Source organism: Meleagris gallopavo, chromosome 4 (assembly GCF_905368555.1).
Source record: "Meleagris gallopavo chromosome 4, MGAL_WU_HG_1.1, whole genome shotgun sequence".
Taxonomy (NCBI): domain Eukaryota; kingdom Metazoa; phylum Chordata; class Aves; order Galliformes; family Phasianidae; genus Meleagris; species Meleagris gallopavo.
The window spans coordinates 65,173,842-65,189,657 of NC_139407.1; the positions used below are offsets into that span (position 1 = coordinate 65,173,842).

Sequence of the window (15,816 nt, forward strand, 5' to 3'; positions counted from 1 at the left end):
AGTCAAATATTTACCGAAAGATTTACATTTAAGTGAGATATGCAAGACTTTAAGAACCCCTCAAGGTCCTCCCATTTCACTCATCACTTCTTATGGTTTGTATGCAACTACTGAAATAAAAAACAGTATACAGGCTGTATCTAATCAAAGTTTATATACAAGACTCTACCCATCTTGATTAGGCAGGACAGATGAGAGAATTTAAAGGACATACTCAAGGTTATACTTTATTCTTAAAAGGCCAGCTACATTAAAATAAGGAGAGGGGAGGAAAAAAAAGGTTGCCAGACAGTGATCCTACTCAAAAAACAATGTCTCATGAACTATTTGCAGAATTCCTGGCATGTATTCTGCCCAACAATGTTTGCTTTACACCTCACGAGGTTCTGCAGTGCAGTGCAGTAGTGGATAAGTCCTTGTGATACTCACCCATTGTAAATCCCCTGTAGAGCTGCAGATAAGCAGTAAAGAGGCGTCCCAGACATGTTAGCACTTTTCCACTGGTTTCACCCCCATAGATTTCATAGCAGCAGTGGACTAGGCCATAGGCAGAGCTGCCAAAATGAGCTTTGTCCAGCACACCACAAAGTAATTCCCCACCTCTAATAATAACCTGAAAAAAAAAAATAAAAAAAATAAAAAAACCAGCTATTCTGGAAGAACACCACACCACCACCACCACCTGGCGAAAGGTTAAATATGTTGACCAATGTTACCTGCTTATCATAGAATGGCATGAGTTAGAAGGGACCTCAAAGATTACCTAGTTCCAACTCCCCTGATGTGGCAGGGTTGCTGCCTGCTACATCAAGCACCAGATCAAGCTGCCCAGGGCCCCATCTAGCCTGGCCCTGAACACCACTGGGGATGGAGCAACCACTGCATCTCCGGGCAGCCTGTTCCAGTGCCTCACAATCCTCTCAGTGAAAAATTTCCCTTGGCATCTAATCTAAATCTCCCTTCTTTTAGTTTAAAAACACTCTCCCTTTTTCCAATATCACTACTTACCTGTGTAAAGAGTTGATTTCCCTCCCATTTATAATCTTCCTTTAAATACTGGAAGGCTGCAGTCTTTACAGCAAAAAGAAAACCTCTAATAGCACCTATATTTCTCAACTTGTAAAATAAAACAATGAAGATGTGGTCTAACAAAACGAGATGGAATCTTCATCAGTCAGGATAGGAAGAGTTTCTCTTGATACCCAGGCCTATGCTCCAACCTCACCTTCAGGCAGTAAATATCTTTAAATGTCTGTTGTTAACTTTATCGTCCTTCTGCTTTCCCTTCTCACTCCTCTACTCTATACACATTTACATTAAAATGCTTCCCAGCCCAGCCACCAGCATACCTGAGATTCACACATTGAGTCAAGATTTAGACATCTGTTTGCAGGTCCCTTCATCCAGGCTTTCCCACCTATCTTAGCTTTCCCAGTCAAATTCAGTGGGACGTACTTTTCTGGGATGATATTTATTAACAATGTAGAAACAACCTATAAAGCAGCAGAAACAGCAAGAGTTATTTGTTCCCCATATTTCCTTCTCGGTATAAAGAATTTGGCAAGCAGGAGAAAAACAATGCTCTGTTCATAGAAGCAAATTTTCAAAAGCCTAAAAATCTAATGCTTACAAGACAGGGTATGCTTTTTAAATGAAAAGATACTCTCGCAGATCAAGTTGGAATATTCACCAAGATCTATACAGTGTTGCCTAGACAATCTTTTCAGCAGCTCTCAGCAGCACTAGTCTTAATATTAGTGTTCTGCTTACTTTGGAACAACCAGCATTCTCTACTCCAATAAATTATGACTACCTGCTTTCCTGTCCATAATCGTTGTGGTTTCATAATGGCAGGAGGAAAGGTTTTAATTCTTCCTTTCTTGTCTGTTAGTCCTCGATAAACAAGCTCCATATATTGCTCTCTTGTGAAAAAACAGCCCCGGGTTGTCATGCTGACTCCAGAAATCATGTGGTCCTGGATCAACCCAGGAAGTGGTTTGCCATCCTATAGAAATTTGGAAGAAAAAAGATTTGGGGATAAGTCAAGTGTTAGCAGCTCCCAGAGTTAGTGCAGCTGAATAAAAGCACCTAAGTTACTTCTGAAGAACACTTCACAGTAAAACTCTTCTGGATGTTGAGAGTAATAAAGAATAAGATTTTTTTAGATGTGATGAGTGCTCCTTAAACAAGGAGAACAGCAGGGCTTGGGGAGAGGAGAAGCAAGTAACAGTGCCTGAACAAGAATCTGTTGAGGGACATGGCACTTTGGCATCAAACAGAGACAGAAAAGAAACTAAGAAATAAAACAAACCTCACAAAGAACAAATTTAATCTCATTTATCCTTAGAGAAAACAACAACAAAACATTTTAAACAATGTGATTTCACGTGGTAAGAAGTTTTATTTACCTTTGGAACTAGATACTGCTCATCAGTAAAGGCTAAGGTGTAGGCCTCTGCTCTACCCAGCTCATTCTGTGGGAAATGGGCGTTCATTTCATCACCATCAAAATCAGCATTGTATGCCTTGCAGTTGGCATAGTGGAGCCTCAGCACCTTCTCTCCAGGCAGGATTCTGGCCCGGTGAGCTTGGATGGAGGGTCTATGAAGAGTGGGCTGGCGGTTCAGTAACAGGACATCTCCACTTTTAATATGACGGCAAACCTGCAAGAGGATTTTTGTGACTGTCTCTTAAAACCCATGTGCATTCAAAACGTTTTCCTTCTAGCATTAGCAGTCTGTGCTGAAGTTTTAAGAGAATTGAAACAAGACTACTTGCTCCCAAATCTCTCTGCTCTCCACATAACCACATTCTAAGATTGCGTGTACTCCATTAACACCCACAAACCACAGGGATCAATCCAAAGTAACAGCATTCAAGCCATATCCCATCAACCTCTCCTCTCCCTTGGCAATACAGGAATCAAAGATGATGAAAAAAAACAAAACAAAACAAAACTTACATTTTCTCATTTGTTTTGTAAGTCATCCTCCTGATAAATCAACCAACATGAAACTGTGTTCGGGAGACTGACAACTCCAAAAGTCAGAGAAGTGTGAATTTGTAATTGATGCAATTTTGCAGTCCCTGGTGCAGTAATCTCCCCCAAAATTACTACTCTCCACTCCAGCTCTCAATAATCACACCAACACCTGCGAGCACCCCTGCCAATCTCATTGCAACACTCAGTCTGGGGCATTATAATAGGGAAGATGAAATTAACTGTTTGCAAGCAAAGAAAATGGAAGGAAGGGAAGCCATCCAGAGGGACCTGGACAGGCTGGAGAACCTAACAAGGTTCAATATAGCCAAGTGCAGGATGCTGCACTTGGGTTGGGGCAATCCCAGGTATTTATGCAAACTGGGAGAAGGTCTCCTTGAGAGCAGCCCTGTGGAGAAGGATATGGGAGTCCAGGCAGATGAGAAGCTGGACATGAACCAGCAGTGTGCACTTGCAGCTTGGAAGGCCAACTGTGTTCTGGGTCCATTAAAAAAGGCCAGCAGGGAGGAGATGGTGATTGTCCCCCTCTACTCAGCTCTTGTGAGGCCCCATCTGCAGTACTGCATCCAGGCCTGGAACCGCCATAGGAAGGACGTGGAGCTTTTGGAGTGGGTCCAGAGGAGGGCACTAAGATGATCAGAGGGCTGGAGCAGCTCTCTTATGAGGAAAGGTTGAGGGAACTGTGATTCAGTCTGGAGAAGAGAAGGCTCAAGGGAGACCTTATTGTGGCCTTCCAGCACTTGAAGGAAGCATATAAGCAGGAGGGGGACTGGCTGTTTACGAGGGAGGATAATGATAGGACAAGGGGGAATGGTTCTAAACTGAGACAGGAGAGATTTAGGTCAGATATTAGGAGGAAGTTTTTCACACAAGGTGGTGACACACTGGAACAGGTTGCCCAAGGAGGTTGTAGATGCTCCATCCCTGGAGGCATTCAAGGCCAGGCTGGATGTGGCTCTAAGCAGCCAGGTCCAGTGGTTGGCGACCCTGCACACAGCAGGGGGTTGAAAGTAGGTGATTGAAAGTAGGTGATCACTGTGGTCCTTTTCAACCCAGGCCATTCTATGAAAACGTCAGATTGACTTTACCTCATTCTTTGTTTGGAAATATCCACAGAGTTCAGAACTGGAGCCCTAACTTAAATGCTTGAGCCTGTGTTTGGGAGCCCTGAAAATAAAACTCACAGAATCACAGAACTGTAGGGGTTGGAAGGGGCCTCTAGAGATCATCGAGACCAACCCCCTGCCAAAGCAGGTTCCCTACACCAGGTCGCACAGGTAGGCGTCCAGGCGAGACTTGAATATCTCCAGAGAAGGAGACTCCACAACCTCCCTGGGCAGCCTGTTCCAGTGCTCCGTCACCCTCACCGTGAAGAAGTTCTTACGCACATTCATGTGAAACTTCCTATGCTGCAGCTTATGTCCGTTTCCCCTCGTCCTGTCTCCACGTACCACTGAAAAGAGACTGGCCTCACCGCTATGGCCACCACACCTCAGATATTTATAAACCTGGATCAGGTCCCCTCTCAGTCGTCTTTTCTCAAGGCTAAACAGACCCAGTTCACTTAGCCTTTCTTCACAGGGGAGATGCTCCAGGCCCCTCACCATCTTTGTGGCCCTCCGCTGGACTCTTTCCAAGAGATCCCTATCTTTTTTGTACTGGGGAGCCCAGAACTGGACACAGCACTCCAGATGAGGCCTTACCAGGGCAGAGTAGAGGGGGAGGATCACCTCCCTCGACCTGCTGGACACGCTCTTCTTAATGCACCCCAGAATGCCATTGGCCTTTTTGGCCACGAGGGCACACTGCTGGCTCATGGCCAACCTGTCGTCCACCAGGACGCCCAGGTCCCTCTCTGCAGAGCTCCTCTCCAGCAGCTCATCCCCCAGCCTGTATTGGTGCATGCAATTATTCCTCCCTAGGTGTAAGACCCTACGCTTGCTTTTGTTGAACTTCATCCGGTTTCTTACTGCCCAGCTCTCCAGCCTGTCCAGGTCTCGCTGAATGGCAGCACAGCCTTCAGGCGTGTCAGCCAATCCTCCCAACTTCGTATCGTCAGCAAACTTGCTGAGGGTGGCCACTATCCCCTCATCAAGGTCATTGATGAAGATGTTGAACAAGACCAGACCCAGCACAGACCCCTGGGGGACACCACTGGTTACAGGTCTCCAGCCAGACTCTGCACCACCAACGACGACCCTCTGCGCTCTGCCAGTCAGCCAGTTCTCAACCCACCTCACTATCCACTCGTCTATCCCACACTTCCTCAGCTTTGTTATAAGGATATCGTGGGAGACAGTATCAAATGCCTTTCTAAAATCAAGGTAGACTACATCTACCGCTCTTCCCCCATCCACCCAGCATGTGACAGCATCATAGAAGGCCACCAGGTTGGTCGAGCACGACCTCCCCTTGGTGAACCCATGCTGACTACTCCTGATAACCTCCTTTTCTCCCAGTTGTCTGGAGATGGTATCCAGCACAAGCTGTTCCATCACCTTTCCAGGGACAGAGGTGAGGCTGACAGGCCTATAATTACCCGGATCTTCCTTCTTGCCCTTTTTGAAGACAGGAGTGACTCCAGTCTTCAGACACCTCCCCTGTTGTCCAAGACCTCTCAAAAATGATGGAGAGCGGTTCAGCAATGACCTCCGCCAGCTCCCTCAGCACACGTGGATGCACCCCATCAGGTCCCATGGACTTGTGGACCTTAGTACTGCCTAGGCGCTCACGCACGTCCTCTTTCCTGACTAAAGGGAAGCCTCCCATTCCCCAGACCCTCTCACTAACCTCCAGGGTGTGGGAAACCTGAGGGAGAGCCTTTTCACTGAAGACGGAAGTAAAGAAGGCATTCAGTATCTGCCTTCTCAGCATCCCCCGTTACGAGGACCCCCCCCTCACTTAGTAAGGGGCCCACATTCTCCCTAGTTTTCCTTTTGCTATTAACATACTTGAAAAGAAGCCTTTTTTATTATCCTTTCTCACTTTAGCCAGATTCAATTCCAGACGGGCTTTAGCCTTCCTCGTTGCATCCCTGCAGGCCCTGACTACATTCCTATATTCTTCCCAAGTGGTCAGACCCTTTTTCCACATTTCATGGACCTTCTTCTTTCCTTTGAGCTTGCGCATGAGCTCCTTGCTCATCCACACAGGTCTCCTGCCACCTTTTCCCGATTTCTTGCTCACAGGGACACACCGATCCTGAGCTTGGAAGAAGAGCTGTTTAAATGCTGACCAGCTCTCAGAGGCCCCCTTACCTTCTAACACCCGAGCCCACGGGATAGCTCCAAGTAGGTCCCGCAAGAGATCGAAGTTGGCTCTCCTGAAGTCCAGGGTAGCAATCCTACTTATTGCTTTGCTTCTTCCACTCAGAATCTTGAACTCCACCATCTCATGATCACTACAACCCAAGCTGCCCCCAACCTTTACTTCCTTAACAAGTCCATCCCCGTTGGTGAGAATAAGGTCCAGTAACACCCCTCCCCGCGTCGGTTCCTCCACCACCTGCATCAGAAAGTTGTCTTCAACGCACTGCAAGAACCATCTGGACCATGTGTGCCTGGCCATGTTGGTCGTCCAGCAAATATCTAGATAATTGAAGTCCCCCATAAGCACCAGTGCCTGGGAACGTGACGCTACATCCAGTTGCTTATGGAAGGCCTCATCGACCTCCTCATCCTGATCATGGGGCCTGTAGTATACCCCCACAACAGTGTCACCCTTACCAGCCTGTCCCTTGATTCTCACCCATAAGCTCTCCACTGCTACATCACTCTCCTCCAAGTGAGGTCCAATACATTCTAGCTGCTCTCTCACATAAAGAGCAACTCCACCACCCCGCCTAGCCAGCCGATCTTTCCTAAAAAGCACATAGCCCTCCATGATAACATTGCAGTCATGCGAGCTGTCCCACCACGTCTCCGTGATTGCAATGAGATCATGACCTCGCAACCGCACGCAGAACTCCAGCTCTTCCTGTTTATTCCCCATGCTACGCGCATTAGTATACAAGCACTTAAGAGAAGCAGCATCCCCCCACCCCTCTCCAAGCCTTTGAACTCCACTGTCTCCACCCATCAAGTTCTGTTTGGAGCCTCGAACTGCCCCTCAGTCCCAGCAGTCCTCATTTTGTCCCCTTCCCCCTTCACACCTAGTTTAAACACGTGTCAAAACTCCTTTCCTTCATTACATATTTACCATGTAGGATTCTGTGTAGCCCTGAAGGATTACTCTCAGCCCCAAAAACATGCACCAAAATAAAATCCCTTCACAAAACCTACTGAAAAAAAGCTTAGCTTTAGCACAGCAATTCACAAGTGCTTTTCTGCCACAGCACACAAATGTGAGAACCACAGTTTCAAATGTCACCAAATTAAAAACAAATAAAGCAGAGTTTCCTTTGGCAAACGTTTGGGAGCTGCAGCCCTCTCCATAAACCACTGTACTGGTCAACAGGATATCTACTATGCATGCACTCCCACTTCACATGATACCAAAAGCACCTCCTTTCACCACGCTTTATCTGGGACATGCAGCTCTGTCAGTGGGTACCCCATCATGACAGACAGGTCATACAAACTGCTTGTGTCATATCTACTCTGTTAGTATACTGAATTTCAGCCACCTGAGCTACTATCACAGAACTGCTCCAAGCAAGATATTTTAGTATTTCAAAAGAAGATTAAAAAACCCACTAACTTTAGCTGAAGACAAGGAGGCAGAGGAATGCAAAAATAATGAAATAAAGCTGTATTTTACCTTTCATACTATTAAGACTGCCCAAAAACTGTAAGAGCTGTAAGAGTGACTGTTCAGCATCTTGGCAAGATGAATGCCACACACTGCACATTGAGAGATACTGAGGATGAAAAAATGGCTACTAAAACTCCAAACAGCACGAAGCTTTTCCTCTCACACAGCACCTTAACCTTTCCCAAGCCACATGCTAAAAGACAAGATAACCTTGCCCAGGGAGCTTTTGTGAGCATGTTTGAGAATCACTAGTAAGAACAAAAAACCCAACCATAAAGTGAAGGTTCTGATAAGCCAAGTCTTTGTTGTACTCACAATCTTCAGTCCTGACTGGGGTGCACCTGAAGAAGGCGTGAGAAGCTGCTTAGCTATAGCTTCTCTCTGGGTCAAGCTGCTTGCACTCAGCACTGTACGAGATCCATCTTCATTAATGACCATGGAAGCCCCAGGGTGAACCTTTGGGCCATTTATGACAGCCTGCCTCAGCTCTTTGACATTCCAGGGAGTGACTGGCTGAGGATAGGTCAGTTTGGTAGCAAATACCTGGACAGGAAGGAAGAGAGGAGAGAAACAACTAGTTGTTCAGCTTTTGCTTTAAAAATAATAACAAGTTACTGAGAAAATAGGGTTGTCTGTTAATTCATAAAATGTAAACAGAAATTCTTTCTCAATCTATTGCCATGCCAAATGGATGCATTTCTGCTTTAAAATCTGCACTTTAAGAGCAGTAAACTATAGCCTTATGATTTTCAGCTGGAGCAGAAGAGAAACACTGAATTAGTAATTAAAAAAAAAAGCACTGTTTTAGATTCTGCAAACAAACTTATAATAAAGATAAAAACTGCATAACCATCAGGCTCACTGTTCTCATGTAGGCAAGCAGAAAAGACTGTTTATAAGTTCAGGATTGGTTTAATCTCTGAGACTCATTAAGGATGAAGGCTGTAACATACCTATGGACTTTTCTTTAAGGCTGTCAGGCCTGTTACAGGATACACTGTACAAAGATCAACATTGAAACAGGACCTACTTATGAAATTTTACTAATTCATTAACCAAGGAAGCAAGGGCAGCTCCTCTTTTTCCATCCTTTTTTCTAGGCTTAGTGTTGAGTATAACAGTAAGAATTTCTTGCTCTTCAATATTCCTTCATTAACACACTGGTAAGGTGGAATAAAATCTAGGCAAAAATCAGTAAACCTCTCCATTTTAAACTGCTTTCTGTGTAGCTGAAAGCACTGCTGTACAGTTCAGTATCATAGGAGGTACTCCTTTATTTCTTCTTACCATGGGAATGCCAATCTCATTGGTACCAATGTACATATCAGGGCAAATGACCGATCGAGCTGCAAAATCCACACGTTTTCCCATCATGTGCTTGCGGAACAGTCCTTCCTTTTTCTCTAATAGCTTTGAAAACAAAAGTTAACAATTAAATGGTGAAAAATAAAAGTGTGCAACATCAGGCAGATTCTCAAGACATTACAGCAATGAGAATCATGAGAACGCCAACGTACTGACCGCAAGTATTTCACTTATTTCTTATTCCATCCATTTCTCTCCCTTTTGCTGCCGGTGATACACAAAGATCAGAGTTTAAGACCCTCCCTGTTACCCACCTGACGAATACCAGGGTATTTCTCAGTCATCAATTTGTCCATGTCACTGTCAAACACAATGTTGACGTGGGTCTGAAGACGAATCCAAGCGTTATAAAGCTTGTCTGCAATGGTCTGTCCTGGAATCGTTGCCAACACGGAACGGTCCAGAGGCTCACTCTCCCCTGTCTCCTACAGAAACAATTTGGATTTAACAAAAAAATACTTGCTGATTATCACATGACATAGCAAATGCAACTCATCCATGAAACTAATTTGAAACTGTCATTACAGTTAGGTGTTCAGAGAGGTCTGATGTCAAGATTTAGAAACATAAAGAGATCTCCACAGATTGCAGCTATATTCCAGAAGCATTTTAATAACTGACTGCTTGGCAAACAGTCCTCTTTCTAGATTAGCTTTTTTACTGGCTAGTTTGTGTGGGCTAAGAACCACCATGCTACTGGAAAGCCCAATGTTAAAATAAAAGCACAAATCTGAGAGCTTGCATCACTTTGTTCTCACAGTCCAGAAGTCTGTACACACTTTTTAAGGGCACATCCCCACCTAGTGGTTACATTTTCAGTAACTAAAACGTATTGAAAACCCTTACACTTCAGGATGTAAACCATATCCAGCTGAAATTACATCCAATATCAAAGAATTCTTAATAACACAATTTATAAACAAATCTAAAACAAAAGCATTCAGCGTGTTTATGATTTGTTTCTGCTCTGTAGGTTACATGTGTTGGTTAACCTGCACTATTTTTTACTCCAAATGAGACAAGTTTCTTCCTTTGTAGAACAGTACATTGCAGTGAGCATATCTGCCAGAAATACAGGATTTCCTCCAGTTGTGCACAGCACCACAGAGACTTCCAGAAAAATATTAGGCTTCATATCAATGGAAGCAAATAGCTGGAACACTGATGACACTCAAAAAAAAGTGTATAACCATAAGACAGAACAAACCCAAGCAAAAGCTCAGTATATAATCCAGATTGAATCTAGCTTATTTTTCTTCACAGTTATGTTCTCAAAGTGGGAATCTCAAGGGCAAAGGATACATGCCTTAAAACTCCACACAAACTGTTGCACACTGTATGTCAGTTATTTTTTCTGAAGGGCTTCCAGGACTTAAATGAGTGATTGCACAGATATTTAATGCTCTGCAAACTCACAGTCCAACCTACAGTCAGCGCCTCTGTGGAGGAACCCTGTGATTCACAGCCCGAACACAGAAGTTTTCTCCTTGCAAGGCTTCTCAATATTGATACAGAAAAACAGTATGAAGCCACATAGCTTGGATCAATAATAGTGACACACTTCATTCCTACTATATTATCACATAAACTGGTTGGAAGCAAGCAAGCATTGTTACTAATTACTTTTATGGTTAAAAACAACCAAGATTACACTTCATAGAATGGCCTGGGTTGAAAAGGACCTCAAAGATCATCTAGTTTCAACATCCCCCCTTTCCTCCTCAGCCAACCAGCAGACCAGGCTGCCCAGAGCCACATCCAGCCTGGCCTTGAATGCCTCCAGGGATGGGGCATCCACAGCCTCCTTGGGCAACCTGTTCCAGTGCTTCACCACCCTCTGGATGAAAAACTTCCTTCTATTATCTAACCGAAACCTCCCCTGTCTCAGTTTAAAACCATTCCCCCTTGTCCTATCACTACCCACCGTCGTAAATAGCCAGCCCACCTCCTGTTCATATGCTTCCTTCAAGTACTGGAAGGCCACAATGAAGTCTCCCTGGAGCCTTCTCTTCTCCAAGTCAAACAAGCCCAGTTCCCTCAACCTTTTCTCCAGCCCTCTGATCATCTTAGTGCCCTGCTAGGCCTAGGAGATACAGTAGCTTCCCCCTCCACCATTTTTCATTCAATAAGATGTTGAAGATTTATTCTAAACTGTTTCTGCTGTCCATATTTCATTTTCCAGTAACAGGAGTCTGCTGTGTCTCACAAAGTAGTCTAACACAAAACAAGCATTAAGGAAGTATACATTAAGTGTTCTAGCTTTTTGCAGCAGGTAGCTGAGTAGAAAGAGACACAAGGAAAAATATGTATGGAAAACAGATCTAGCAGCATACATTCCAGCAGTCCAAGCAAAACCTGTTACTGGAACAGTATGAACAGGAGCCTACCATGAACTGTAACCATATATCAAAAAAGCAGATAATAAAATAACCAGCAACTCTTACTGTTTGGATTTTGTCTTCTACAATTTTAATTGGCTGGCACTGTTCTTTTGCCATGAAAACCAAGAGCTTCCTGATCAGGGTGGCATCTTTCATGACAGCCTGAAGGTTCACAGTCTGACCATTTGTAAACATCCGATCTCCAACACGATTTATAGGACGATACCTACAGCAGATCAAAATCATTTTAGAAAATTAACATTGCCAAAAGATAACATAATAAGCCCCAAGCATTCTGAGCTAATTCTTCAATGCGTGAAACATAATGCCTCTGAACTAACAGAGAGCATTTAAAACTTCATTTATTATACTGAGGCAGTCATAAAAGAGGAATGATTCCATAACAAGAAATTCTGCTGCACCATACAGCCATAATATTCACATATTCTGTAAGTTGAAATATTAATACCAAAATATGCTTTTGTAAAAACTAGCATGCATCTTCTGACTCCTCAGGAGATGTGCTAAACTCTGTGACTTCTTCTGTGCTTGTTTGGGGAATTTTTACCTTGAAGGTGGAACTACAAGCAGATCTAAAAAAAACATATCTGGGCTGAAAGCTGAGTCCTTATGGGGATCCATCCCAGGGAAGAGGTAACGCAGAAAGAAACCTGAAGAGATAAACACACCATCACTGCTTTTGTTTGAGAATTCAAACCCCCAGATACGCTTGGTCAATCAAGTCAAAAGACTCTGCCAAGTTAAATACAAGAGAGCTTGTTTAAAAGAACATTTGGGCAAAAGTACTTTAAAAAGAATGTTATTGTTCTTCTTGGTCACATCTTTTTTTAGAAACAATTATGAATGGAAATACAGAGCACAACAAAAGAAAAATGTCAAGAGAGCTGGAGGAAACAGTTCACAGCTACTGGCTGTGACTACAACATGAAATCCCTCAATTTTTCTTTCCCACTGTATGCACATTCAGTGCACAGGAAACTCAAAACATTCAGTCTTCAACCAATAAAACCATGGGGAATAGTAAACACAGAGCCACACAGACATTATATTCTCCATAAACAACAACCAAGCTTTGAGAAATAGCAATTTGATAACAGCTGATCAAACTAGGTCACCAAATGCTCTGCCTTTACTAGGAACCAGCCCTATTTGTCCCTAAAAATCAATCTTTCAACCAAGAGCTCTTAAGGCAAATGTACAGATTTGAAAAGGAATTCACACAGGAACAAACATTACCTTCATTCTTCCACAGAGCCAAGACAAAGTCCTTGGCAGTCATTGGTGTCAGGTATCCTCTCTTCCCTAACTGAGTTTCATCAATAGCTAAAAGGAAAGAAAAAGGGGAGAGGGGTGAGAATAATAAGTTAGTTTGAAAGGGCTGGGTTTTTTTTTTTTTTGCTTACAGTGGTGTTTCCAGCAAAGGGAAAGATTGAAAATAGTAACCAATGTATCTATTTGATGTGCTACCTTCTTTAAAGTAGTGTCATTAATTTCATATCCTAAAAGCAAACGTTAATCAAAGAGTCTTCTCAGTACTGAAAAAGTAAGCCTTATATTATCATCCAGTGGTCACATAAAAGTAAATGAAACAAAACTCATCCCTAGCAGCTGAAGCATGTTTTATTTGATTAACAGCAAACTGTACCACTTATTTAAATGATCACATCCACAGATCAAAACAAAAATGAAGAGTCTGCCTGTTGCTCAAAAAGTCACAAGCGTAAGACAAGAATTACTAATGAGACCAAGATTCACCTGAAATACCTTGGTCTTTGCAAGCTGACAGGAAGGAAATATTTCTTAATAATACTTCACATGTGAACATTGGAAGTGTCTACAAGAATAAGGCAAGCTATTCTAATTGTGGCAACTCCCCTGACTATCCAGAACAACTATTTAAATGACTAAGATAACAAAACACGCCACCAGACTGGGAGCTGCTCTAAGGAGTGTAGAGATAGAAAGCCCAAAGTAGTATTTGACAACCTCATGTCACTCAAAAGTAGTACCACTGGGATATCCACACTTTCCTGCCTTTGTTGAAGGTGTCACAGATGGAATGCTAAAGCAGACACCTGGAATTTAATGGAAACTGGGTAATCTACTGCTGAACTTACTGTGTTTTTTCCTTTTGTTTTTATTATTATTATTATTATTTTTTTAATACAGAAGTCAAAAGCTCATATTCATTGTTAGGAATTTGTCCATCTTAAATACAGGGAAGTAAGTGCAAACATATTTGAGCAGAAGGCAAACATCTTACCTACTGGTTCATCCGTGACACCTTCCACTCCTGCCTTATGAAACACTGTAGAAGGGTAAGTTACTGTCAGCTTGCTGTTATGTTCTTTTCGCACCAGTGATCTCCTTGATCTTAAAGGAAAACAGAAAAAAAAAAGAGACTTACACTATTTGACTTCACACCACCTATTTAATTCCTCACATAGCTAAACTTACTTGCAGTTTGGGCATTTCTTCGAAGTCATATGTGCTTTCCAGAACTGGGATATCAATTTATTTCTACACTCACAAACATTTTTCACCTGGTGAGCAAAAACAGAAAGCAGAAAAGAAAGCATATTTCATACAAAGCTAATTGTTACTCAAACTTTGGGCCAGGGAAAAAGATATTTTTACACATTTTACTCTAAATGTAACACAGTTCAAAACTCAAAAAGTAATTCTAGAGTCTGCATAATCAAACGCAGACTTTCCTCTGTACATTATTATATTACACAGACAAAATTTGAGGTCCCAAGAGGAGCACTGATTCTACTTACGTTTGAACACTGATCACTCAGTTCTTGACTTTGCAATATTTCATCAACATGGCGATTTAATTCTTCTTCAATTTCTAGAGCTGTTGCATCTGCACTTTGCTCTAAAAACTGAAAGAAATAGAATATAGATAGGTTTGTAATTACAGCACTATCAACTAAAAAAAAAAAAAAAAAAATTGGAGAAAGACAGACTACTTGCCCTATTTAAGATGACTTCAAGATCATGGACAGCATGAAGCAACCCATGCTCCAGAACCTTCAGTTGACTTAGCAGCAAATGAACCACAGCTCGAGTACATGTCAGCATGTGACAATTTAAACAAGAACCTCGAATTAGAAGGTATAGTTTCTGGAACAAAAAGAGGGGAAAAAAAGTTATTCTGGTAGATTTATTAGATTGCATATGTGTTGTCACTCAAGAGTAATGCTATATAAGTAGTCAAGTATCATTCACAATGACCTAGTTTTCTGGTATACAAGGACCTGCAGGTACAAATACACAAATATCTCTGTTGTGAGCTTGAACAGGACCTGACTGTCCATTTGGAAACTCTAGGATAAAAGTAGGTAGTTGCTGGACACCATCCCTCACTTCAGTTGTGAGACAACAATTAAGCATACATACATCAAAAAACAGAGGGTTGTAGACAGTCAGAGGCAGTTCTATATGGCCAAAGTGCCCTGGGCAGTTGCTGAAGTTCTGCATGCACGTTGCACACGCTTCTTTGGAATCAGGAGGCCCCAGAGCCAGGTCGTACAATCCATTAACAGAAGGATTGCCCACGTTATCCAAATACTGAGGATTTGTTATGGCTTTTACGCTCAGTTTCCTGAAGTAGAAAAGGATAAAAATCAGTGGCAGAAAAAAAAAAAAAACAACACAAGAAAAATGGGAAATACGCTTTAATGTTACAGCCAGCATTGACACTGACTGATGAAAACACCTTTCTGCAAGCATGCTGGGCACACACGGACATATCAATAGGGCTGCCTGCACCACGGTAAAATACATCTCTTATATATTTAACAACCGCATGAGGAAGTCACGTAACGTCACCGGCTGCCCCATGCCATAGAACTCTTCCGTCTTCCCTACAGAGAACGCAGCACCCCAGCACTCAGCGACCATGGTGGGGGAAAACCATTTGCCACTGCGGCCGGGACGCAGGCAGACTACACATCCCGGCATGCTGCGCGCCCAAAGCCCATAGCTGTGTACTGCCGCCGCCGCGCAAGGCACCCTGGGAGTTGCGGTCCTTTAGGCGGCGCACGCACCCCCGCTCGGCTGGAAGGCGGCAGGACGCAGCGCGCCTCGGATCCTCACCTGATCTCTTCGGCGGTGTACAACCCGAAGGAGACCTTGGCGAACCGCCACCACGGCACTGCTTTCGGCGGCCTCATAGCGAACGGGCAGATCTCCCCGAAACAGCGCTCGGAGCCGCCGAGCAGCCGAGGGCGGAAGCACGCGGTCCTAGCGGCGGACGGAAAGGCGGGGCCGGGCGCTACCACACACCGC

At 43.4% G+C, this 15,816-nt stretch overlaps 1 protein-coding gene across 1 annotated transcript in view; it reads right to left on the bottom strand.

Moving 5' to 3' along the window:
- POLR1A (RNA polymerase I subunit A) overlaps positions 1-15,815 on the bottom strand; it is a 33,275-nt gene extending 17,460 nt beyond the window's left edge. Inside the window, exons 1-16 of the mRNA XM_085223669.1 lie at positions 15,625-15,815; positions 14,926-15,130; positions 14,500-14,649; positions 14,301-14,408; positions 13,978-14,063; positions 13,784-13,893; positions 12,757-12,843; positions 12,068-12,170; positions 11,563-11,725; positions 9,373-9,543; positions 9,041-9,163; positions 8,069-8,296; positions 2,409-2,663; positions 1,814-2,005; positions 1,350-1,493; positions 430-613 (exon numbers count right to left, since the gene is read on the bottom strand). Coding sequence (XP_085079795.1) covers positions 430-613; positions 1,350-1,493; positions 1,814-2,005; positions 2,409-2,663; positions 8,069-8,296; positions 9,041-9,163; positions 9,373-9,543; positions 11,563-11,725; positions 12,068-12,170; positions 12,757-12,843; positions 13,784-13,893; positions 13,978-14,063; positions 14,301-14,408; positions 14,500-14,649; positions 14,926-15,130; positions 15,625-15,701 — 2,386 coding nt within the window. The 5' untranslated portion in view covers positions 15,702-15,815. The remainder of the gene's footprint in view (positions 1-429; positions 614-1,349; positions 1,494-1,813; positions 2,006-2,408; positions 2,664-8,068; positions 8,297-9,040; positions 9,164-9,372; positions 9,544-11,562; positions 11,726-12,067; positions 12,171-12,756; positions 12,844-13,783; positions 13,894-13,977; positions 14,064-14,300; positions 14,409-14,499; positions 14,650-14,925; positions 15,131-15,624) is intronic.
- Between the last annotated feature and the right edge of the window lies 1 nt (position 15,816).